Below are 10,546 nucleotides of genomic sequence, written 5' to 3' on the forward strand. Positions count from 1 at the left end.
AAAGAGGTCAGAAAACAAGCACAGGCCTCAAAGACTTCTCAGCTTCTGTAGCCCTCAAAGAGGTAGATGTCATTACCGTTAACTTCATATGTTAGGCCAACTCAAAGGATCAGCCAGGTCTGCAGGAAAGCAGCTTTCAACAGGAGGCCAAGCCTGAATGTGTGCCCCTTGCCTTGAAGGTCATTATCTATGCATTCAAAACATCCAAGTGAAAGCTCAAGGAACATTTTCTTTTCAGGTCTGCGCCCCTGGTCTTGAACCTATGTAATTGAAAGCAGAATGCAGCCCCAAGATGGTCTACAAGGGAGGCAATGACGCTGCAATAACACAGTCAAGCTTGCTGCCCTGGCAATGAATGCTTATCCCACACTGCTCTCCCAGCAAGTAATGTTTAAAATAAATAAATACTGGAGGGGAGTTTCTGTTAGTGCAATTGTTGGGTTGTATTCTTGCGGAAAGCTTTTTATCATAATAGTGCAGCGGGAGCACGGTGTGTTTGCAAGGCAAGTTTGAGCCAGGGCACAAAAGCACATGAAGTCACTTAATAAATAATGGGCTCCATGCATGTGGGTTCTGCAGTGTGGCTTTAGAAATCAGCCCCTCTAAAGTACAGTAATAGGCAAGTGCTATTGAAACAAAATCAAACAAAACTAAATGGGAGGATTTAATTGCTAGTAGCTAGGATTGGCAGATTGTTCTCCTCTGGTGAGAGTAGGAGCCCTGCAGATCTGATGATAGCTGCAGTCATCCCTTGGTTGTATAATGACATGTCTTTTTGTCCTTCCACTTGTGCTGTTCAGCACAGGTAGTGGTGATGATACTACAGTTTGTCCATGTACTATGACACCTTCAATGCCATTCCTATATCTGAAGACTATTATATAGTCAGGTAATCAAATCCTAAGTGGGAGTCAGGCATGCTGGCATTTCATGGATTTGATGGTGTAATACCATACAGAGATCTATGAGATAGAATTAGCAAATGCCTACATTGTAACCTTCCTAATGTAAGGACACAATAAACTAGGAAGAGGAAAGATAGCCAGGGGCCAAATCATTTTGCTGTGCAAAGCTCACAGCAGTTCTTCTCTGAAGAGGAGCAGTTAATTTCAGTGTACTGAAAGGAGATTAGAGATTGATCTCTCCCTATGAAGTACACCCCAGGCTCACAAGATGGTATGTGACAATACAAGCACACATTATCAGAAAATACTGCTTTGTCCAACTTGGGAACTATATGGTGCCAAATTGGGCATACCATCCCAGTATTTAATCTACTTGTAAATAAATCATTGTAAAGAGACAGAAAAATGAAACACTTACTTGGTCCAAGACCTATGGAAAATGCAGCAACATATACAAGCAGGCTGGCCAGTGAGAGCCATTTCAGGACAACAGGAACCTCCTCACTTTCAATGAGATCCCCTGTTTTGCTTTTGCCTCCTGCCAGGGCAGTCCTGTTCGGCTCTCCTTTTCTGACAACATCTGGGCTTCTCTGTGCATCAGATGACAATCTTTCTGGTGAAACCACACTAGCAAAGAGGTCCTTGAGACTCCCATTGATGACACCAGTGAGGTTTCCTGATCGCTGGAGAAAGAAATCCTCAGGAGACTGGCTTCTGCAGACATTAGTGAAATTCACATGTATGTTACGGTTCACTAAGCCCATAGTGACCAACGAGATTGCCATAACAGAAGAACCAATACAAAGAAAAGTTTTACTTCCAACCTGATCCACAAAAAACGTGGCTGGGACCGTGCTGACCACTTTAACCACTCCAACTCCAGTAGAAGCCAAGCTGGCAGCTTCATTGCTCTGGAACCCAACTGACTTCAAAACAGTTGATGCATAAAATAGAATATTAGGTTGCCCAGTTGTTTGCACAAAAAAGACTAGAGTGAGTCCTACCAACATTCGGGCTCTCATGTTGTTTTTTGAACGAAACAGGTCCAAGAAACTGTACTGATGTTCCTCTTTCAGGGAAGACTTGATCACAGTAAGTTCTTTAGTAGCGTCTGATGCTTCCCGTAGCCTCTCCAGTACTTTTCTTGCCGCTTCATCGTTATTTTTCATTACAAGAAACCGAGGGCTTGGAGGAAGGAAATACATGGCAATAGCCTGCAAAGCACCTAATGGAATCACAAAGCCAAACATGTATTTCCAACCGTGAGGTACGCTGGCAAATGCGTAGTTGGAAATGTAGGCCAAAAGAATGCCTGTCACGATCATGAGTTCATTTAATGACACAAGGAGGCCTCTTCGGTGCTGTGGGGCGATCTCAGCAATATACACACAGGTTGCGATTGACGACAACGATATGGAAACACCTATGGCAATCCGCCCCACTATAAGTATCCCATACGATTCATAGGGCAGTAGAATCAGACTCCCCAGCACAAGCAGAGAAGATGCAATAATAATAGCAGGTCTCCTTCCAAACTGGTCTATTAGGAATCCACCACTAAGGGATGCAAACAAGGCCCCAATAAGCAGGGAACTTACAACGATTTCCTGCTGTTTGCAGGAGAGTGCTAATATGCTGCTCATCTGAAGAAGAGCTCCAGAGATAAGGCCCAACTCATAACCCATCAGAAGTCCACTTACAGCAGCAACGGCAGAAGACAGAAATGTAAATGTTCCACAGCCTGAAATAAGACAAAAAACAAACAAACAAACAAACAACACAAAGACTTGAAAGTTCGAGTTCTGCAACATTCTGGCAACCAATAATAACTTAGTTTTTTTACCAGACAGAAAAACCTTTTTGTAACATTTAGGCAAAGCAGTGAGGTGCATACAAACCCAGCAGCAGTAATGACATAAAAGGCTATTTTTGAAAAGAAGAATAATCATATATTTAGAACTTTCTTTAATATGTTGGGGTTCCTTATCTTCCTGAACAGAAGTTAATAAGATTTCATAGACACATGGAATGGTTTGGGTTGGGAGGGATCTTAAAGATCATCTAGTTCCAACCTGCCTGCCATGGAAAGGGACACTTTCCACTAGACCAGATTGGTCAGGTCCTAAATAACTAAACCTTCCAGATCAGAATGGTGTTGCCTGCAAAAGGCAACACTGACAATACAACCTTTTGATAAGAAACCATTTTTTGCCTTGAGGTATTCTTGGTGTTTTTCCTGTGCTGAACTGAGGAAGTCTTCTCCACCTTACCAATGTACCATGGGAAAGGAAAGCAGTGATTTGTCAGCCAATTTGCTTCAATCCTGACTTGAATAAGTAACAAGTTTTCCTCACCACTTACTAGTTATCATGGTTAGAGTTAGCCCTTGTACTAAACCATTACACTAATTCTTTTGTTTTACTTGTGGATGCCATGAAGGCCACTAGTACCGGTGTTTTTATTTTGCCAAATGGAGACTTATCCACTGAGCACCAGATTGATCCAGATAGCTGGGATGTTCTAGGGAAACCAGTCTTTGAGGGACAAATTCATGAACTTCCTAGGCTTTGCTTATCACTAATCTCAAATTCTTTGGAATATCAGGATCAAATATTTAGCATAGTTTATGACAGTCATGACATCAGGAATAAAAACCAGATGGCAAAACATAAACCAAATGAAGATTATATGCCTTTTAATGTCCACTTAAAAACAAACTCATTTTATACAACTATGAGTCACTATTTATTGTTTTAAGATAGATTTGACTGATTGTGTTCTACTAACTGTGAAGCCTTTTGCACCCTAAACGTTGAGGAATATATCCATTTGTTATTGTTGGTCTCGTTCTTTCGCCCAGCATGATTTTCCTCTCATCATGATGTTGGCTGCCACGCAACTAGGAAAAGAGTAAACTGACTTCTGATTCTCCATTTAGTTGGAGATATGGGACATGTCTGAGGAAAGGCATCTTTCACAGCATAACAGAGTCTGTATTTCAATTAATTCTTCTGGAAGCTTGGCTTGGAGAAGTGATATATGGTCTAACTGAGAATGATACATAGACTTCATTTATTTTTAGCATGTTTTTCTAAGTCACTGAGGCTCTTTGATCATACAGACTGCCTGGAGTTCTTTGCCAATAACTTTTGAGTACAGTGGCAAGGATCAGTCCCATTTGACAGAGGATATTATATTTCTAAAGCAAATTGTGAAGACAGAGGAGAAGGGCAGCCCTAGCAGTACATCTGCCATACTGAAATAAACAGTACAAGAGCCCAGGCCTAGACTCTGGCATGGGCCATGTGTGCTACTAAATTGCTGTTATGGTCCCTGTCATGACTGTGCCCCAAGCTACCTTACACTCTCCTAACAACTCTGGGAGCAATTTGTCTCACCTGTGGGTCCAACCATCATGCCCTGCAAACAATCCACAGGAGACTGGTTTATTTTGGAGGGTACCAGAGTATAACTGTGTGAGTATAAGATTCATCTTCATATCAGTGGAGATGTGTAAGCTAAGTCTATTAAGATAAGCATTGCCTAGTAGGTCTCCTGCCTGGGTTGCAGTTCCTTCCATCTCAGCTAAGCAGAAGCCAAGTGGAAGAAGCCCTGAGCTACTGAGTGCACCCACTATGCCTCAGCCCACTCTGCTTCTAGGCTTGGGTGGTGGCAAGCCACAAACAGACAAGAGATAGTCTTGTTATAATGGGTTGTAAAGGCCTGGGGCAAATGGGAGTATTGTGAGAAGACTTTCAGAAGTTGGGGGTGGATGGTAGATTTACTGTGATGGAGGTGAGACAGATAGAAGAAAATGTCAGAAGCAAATCTGCAAGATGCTCCAGTGATGGAACAATCCTGTTTTATATTGTTGCCCAGTTGCCCATGTCTGTATATATTTAAAGCTTTTTCTTCATGGCTGCAGCATCCACCATAATTGCACTTATTTTAAACAGAGATTAGGCTATGGACTAGAGCAAGGTCCTGCTGTACTTCCTTCACACACGGAACAGCACTTCAGTGGATGTACTAGTGACTCCAGCTAAGCTGCTCCATCCTCCAATGCGTGCATGCAGTGTATGTTTTGTCATTGCAAAACCTAATTTCCCCCCTCCTTTATACTTTTTACTTACCTAGTTGCTAGATATTATTAGATCTGGAAAATATATCCCTCCAGTGAGTCCTGCATGGAAATTAGGGCTGGTAACAATATAGCGTTGTGCTGAATGAACGAGCCTAGGTGTCAGAAATGACAATGCTAATGTGATCACAGTGCTCTGCCCCAACAACAGCTCAGTGCTGATGCTTGTGCTTTCTTGGATATCTCTGTATTTTACATTATTAAGCCATGCAGACTTAACCTAAGACTTTACCTTAATTTATATATTATTATGGCCAAAAGAGACCATTGTGGTCATCCATTCTGACACTCATGAACATCAAAACATAACCCTTCAGACACATTTAAATAACATCTTAATTGAACTACGCCATTTAAATTATTAATCTTTTATTTCAAATTTTCTAGTGGGTGAAATCCAATGACTTTAAGTTGTAAGTAGTCCCAATGGTTATTTGCATTCTCTGTAAATTATTTCTGGACTTAATTTCTGCAACTTCACCTTCCAGCCTATCCCCATTTGCCTGCACTTTGCTGCAGTTCACTAAGTACAAAATTATAGCCTGTCACTGATTCCTCCCACAGATGTCCTCTTGATACATTACTTAGCCTGTGAGGCTTTGCAAGTTTAACAGTTCCTTAAATATTCAAAGCCTTGTTCTCTGAACTCTGTCCATATTACCAACTTCTTCAATAAATTCTTCCACAAGAAATTGTGAGCTGGACTCAGTGCTCAGTGCTCAGTGGTGGTAGAGTGCCACATAGGAACTTGACACAATGGTCCTGCTCCTGGGGGACATTTCCCCCTTCATTTGTCTAAGAATTGTCACAGCCATGTGCAGGAGCTTATCTTCTGCTGATCATTCTCCAGGACAACCAACTTACTTCCTGACTGGGTTATTTCCAAGGCACTTCCTTTCCTCTGGCTATGGCCTGCCTTCTTGCATCCTACATAGGAATGCAAACCACTTTATGTTTGTCTATATTAAAACACATAAAATGGGCTCAGCTCACACAACCCTGAGAGAACCACTACAGCACCTCTAGATTTCTTCTGTAACTGCTTGCAAAGAAAAAAAAAAATAAGGAACTTCTAGATGTTTGAAGTAGGTCAGATGCCTATTTCTCTCCACTGCCTATAAAAGGAATCTATGTGGCTTGCTCAGATGCGGATGTCTAAAGTTAGAAGAGAGGAACCCCAGACTGCACATTCACTCACAGTCAGCAAGCCAAGGCATGTGAATTGCATTCATCCAGTGATCTAACCCATTTATTGATCACCCATTACCTTTACCATCCACAAATAATCTGTTTTTACCTTCTTCCAGGCAACTTAGATTAAATGTTACGTAACATAGGGACAAAAACTGAGTTTAAGGCAGAAACATGGCAGTGTCTCCTGTTAATACTTTGAGGTCTGCACCCTGCATGGCATTTAATTCTTGAAATGTGCAACTGTCAGTTTTGTATGGTTCCAGTATCTGACTCAAAATGACAGTGCCAAGTTAAATATCTTGCCAGAGTCCATCATCAACACTGTCCTTTACAATCCAGGCTGTGCTCTCCTCAGCCTGTGATCCTCAGATCAGCACAACCAAGGTGATTATTTTTTAATCAAAGAAGCTGCATACACTGAATGTGGACCTGGAACCCCTGGGAAGTTGCTAGAGAAGCACTAAAGCCCATATATTTCTTGCTTCTCCAAGTATGGCAGCTTGACCAATGTCTTAATATTTCTTTGCTTTGTTTTTCCTGGGTCAGCTGATATTCTTTTTTATGTGCCCAGTGAGAGAGACTCACAAAGAAAGTGGAGGACTCTGTGTTAAGCAGACCCCTGAAAGAAAAGCAGGTTCTGATGTGATGCAGAGGGAAACACACCATCTTTCTGCATTAGCAACAGCAAACTCTGTCTCTTGTCCCTCACAGACACTACTGTGCTGAACAATGTCCTCATGTCACTGAGGTTTTGTTGTAACTGGTGTACCCTAAGACTTGCTTGCTCAGAACTACCTGATGAGTTAAACCCTGACATCACCACCTGGTTTTCCTTCGTGGTCCTCCTCCAGACAAAATTGCCTCTGACTTCAGCATATGTTTTGCTTTAACATTTCCAGATAAAGCCTGGTGCAGTAGTTGTACTCACAATCCTTTAAAGTGTCACTTTTAACGATGTTGCTGGCAGTTCTTAGGCATTCCTTTTCCTAGAAAGAGCTTCTTAAAGTGTATATTCCTCTTATTTTTATGAGATGCCTGCAAACTACATGGCAGTATGCAGTCCAAGGGAATAAAATATTGTAATGATGGCTTCCAGAGGAATTTCTCCTGCCTGCAATGAACACCATGGCCAAGGAGTATGTGGCTGGTATGTGACAAGTGATTTGAAGTCTATTCTCTGGTTTCACCATGTAAACAAAATGGTTTCTTGCAACTGTTACTCAGGTCTAAAGCAGCACTACTTGGCAAACAAACTTATCTTTAAGAACATTCAGTAGAAATGTTTATGCTTTTTCCTGAAAAGGAGACCAAGCACAGCTGTAGTACAGCACAGTCTACTGCTGATGAGACTGGATGGGGCCAAGTAGTAACGGTCTGCCCCTTCACTTACACTTAAGCACATATTTAGGATGTATTCCAAAGGCAAATTATTTGATCTGTTCCTGCATTTTATGAGCATTATGGATAGATGATCTGTGCCAGGGAAGATCTGCAAGCAGGCTAAGCTGGGAAATGCCACTCTTCCCCCACTACATGTGCAGGAGAGCTATGGGAAAGGTGCCTGGGAGCCCTTTCCAGCTCACCTGGGCAGCCCTAAACTCCACATTAGTCCAAACACTGAGATTTCTGTGACGCATGTGTTCTTTCCTTTTTCCCAAGAGAACATGCAGTGTGTGTAAAGAGAACTAGTGGGATGGAGTGGAGGGTGAGGTCAGCTCTTCATGACCTGTGCAAATACATCTGTTTTAATAGGAGGGCACTTGACAGTCTCTTCCAACATGGTGCTTTCTTCTGTGGACTTTAATTTAATCTGAGGTGAGATAGGCCTCAATTTGTGAGGGAAGGAAAGTATTTTACTGGAAGGTCAAGTATATCTTCTTTAATTCCTTGGGGATTCTTTGATCTGTTTAGCCATTTGAAAGGTGAGATCAAGCTCTAACAATGTTTGGTTAATAAGCAGAGATTAGAAAACCACAAGCAGTTGAGTGCACTGTGTAGATGTGTATTCACAGTGTGAAATCTCCCTTTTCTAACAGAGCAAGGTACCTACTTTCATCTATCATAATCTTAAAGCTACAGCATCTGTATGTGAAAGTTGTAAGCTTTCATTAGCAACATCTATCTTCTTTGAGTACTGTCTGATGTGCAAAAAAAATTACCTTTACAGGGAAATAGTGTTTAAAATTCCCATTTTTTCTTTAGAGGAGTGTTTTCCTTGAAGATATAGTGTGTGGGGCTCACATGGTTTTGCAAGGTAAATATTGAATGGCATATGTTGGGAATTGCTGCATAATTAAATCATGATTTTGCCTCTCAGAGAAATCATTCTCTTTTCTGAGAAAATGGGGTAATTATCCCATTTTCATGCTGTCATGAGCTTTACTGCACTGTCACAGTTACTTTTTCTGTCTCATCTTGTTGTCTGCTGTAAAGAGATATACATTTCCCTGTTCTGTTCTAGTGCCTGTGATTTCTTCAGATCCAGTAGCTACCTAACAGATGCATGTCTTCTATTAGTTAGGATACATCTGATTTAGCTTCTAGAGATCTATCTAGAGATCAGATAGATCTCTAGATCACTTGTGATCTCTTGATCACACTTCACAGGGTGAAACAAGTGTTGCAATCAGAGCTGGGAAATCTCAGAAAATATTATATTTACCCCAAAATAGTGTGAGGGCCATGTGGGATCGATCATGCCCATTTGACAAATGTGACTCCTCTCACCCAAGTAAGAAAGACAAACCCAAAAGTAATATTTTGTAAACTGGACTAAAAAAGAAGGCAGAAGGAAGACAACATATCACACATTTTCACACATCTACATTCCAGTGATGGTAGGAGGCATTGTATATTTTGTATAGTGTAGAATAGAGTAGAGTAGAGTAGAGTAGAGTAGAGTAGAGTAGAGTAGAGTAGAGTAGAGTAGAGTAGAGTAGAGAGAATAGAATAGAATAGAATAGACCAGACCAGACCAGACCAGACCAGGTTGGAAGAGACTTTCGAGATCATCGCATCCAACCCATCAACCAACCCAACCCACCTAAACAACTAACCCATGGCACCAAGCACCCCATCAAGTCTCCTCCTGAACACCTCCAATGATGGTGACTCCACCACCTCCCCAGGCAGCCCATTCCAATGGTAAGCCCAGTGAATGTATTGTGTGAGTAGTATTCGCATTTCATGAACAAATGTTCCCTGCCCCTGATGGAAAGACTGGGAATGCAGATCCTGGACAGACTCACATTGGACATCTCCCCATCTCTCTTAGTGCTCTGCCATGTATTTTCATTCTATCAACAGGCAGCCTGCTCTTCATTACATTAAATGGGATTTGGATTTTGTTCTGTTACAACCAGTAAGAATCAAAGGGTCCTTTTAATTCCTAGCTAGGTAATTATAAATTCCTTGAATTACTGCTTTAATTTCTGAGGGTGAAGTCAAGTGTGCAATTTGCATGTACTCCTCTAATGATAACCCTTGTGCTACAGTAATTTTGCTGTCTGTTTATTGCAACTGCTGTGCTTCCCTTCAGTAATGCTATCCTATTACCACCTGCATTGCTCCCCTCATACCCTAAGGTAATGATAACTATCTCACATTGTCTGGATTTCTGTTCTTGATTAATCTGTGCTTTCAAATATCAGTAGAGGTTGCTGGACTGATCACTAGTACACTCCAACAAAGCATTTGTGGTATCTGAACATTTCTAGGTTAGTCAGTTCATTCATTTTTAAGTCAACATAACCTGCTTTGGACATAGTAATTTCTGGCTTACAAACCTGCTTTCCTCTTTGGGTACAGCTGTCTTGTGAGTGAGAAATGTCATGACTGAGGGTCATTTTCCCCTTGATCTTATCATCAGTGAAAGAGATTCAAGATGCAAAACTATGCTGTAACTTAGAAAAACTGGCTGAACGGGACACAGCAAAGGTGAGGAGCTACAAAATCAAGACTCAGCACTCAAAAATCTTCCACAGAAGAAATTCTACAGCTGACTTTTTTTACAGCATAAGCACAGAACCTTGTTTCTTCCTGACATGCTAGGGGAGAAAAGATGAGAGTCCTCATCCCTCCACCCTGTTCTTTCCCACTGCATTAGGAGGTGTAATGCTTGCCTGGCCTCTCTACACTTCGGTGAAAAAGGCTGAATTGCTCCTATGTATGTAAGGGCTGGAGCACCGTTGTCAGATGGCTGTGGCTCCTCTGATTTTTCAGGAGACTGAACTTCACGAAGGAAAAGGATTGATACCATAGACAGCACAGGCACTAACAGCTGGACCGAGGCCTTTTGGGAAAAGTA

The 10,546-nt window shown here is 41.6% G+C and overlaps 1 protein-coding gene across 1 annotated transcript in view; it reads right to left on the bottom strand.

The window, feature by feature from the left end:
* The window catches only part of SLC2A12 (solute carrier family 2 member 12), a 37,878-nt gene that overhangs the window by 26,839 nt on the left and 493 nt on the right, over positions 1–10,546 (bottom strand). Inside the window, exon 2 of the mRNA XM_068149848.1 lies at positions 1,324–2,646. Within this exon, the coding sequence (XP_068005949.1) occupies positions 1,324–2,646 (1,323 nt within the window). The remainder of the gene's footprint in view (positions 1–1,323; positions 2,647–10,546) is intronic.

Source organism: Melanerpes formicivorus, unplaced genomic scaffold, assembly GCF_026170545.1.
Source record: "Melanerpes formicivorus ecotype bairdi unplaced genomic scaffold, bMelFor1.0.p_v2 SCAF_2, whole genome shotgun sequence".
Lineage (NCBI taxonomy): Eukaryota > Metazoa > Chordata > Aves > Piciformes > Picidae > Melanerpes > Melanerpes formicivorus.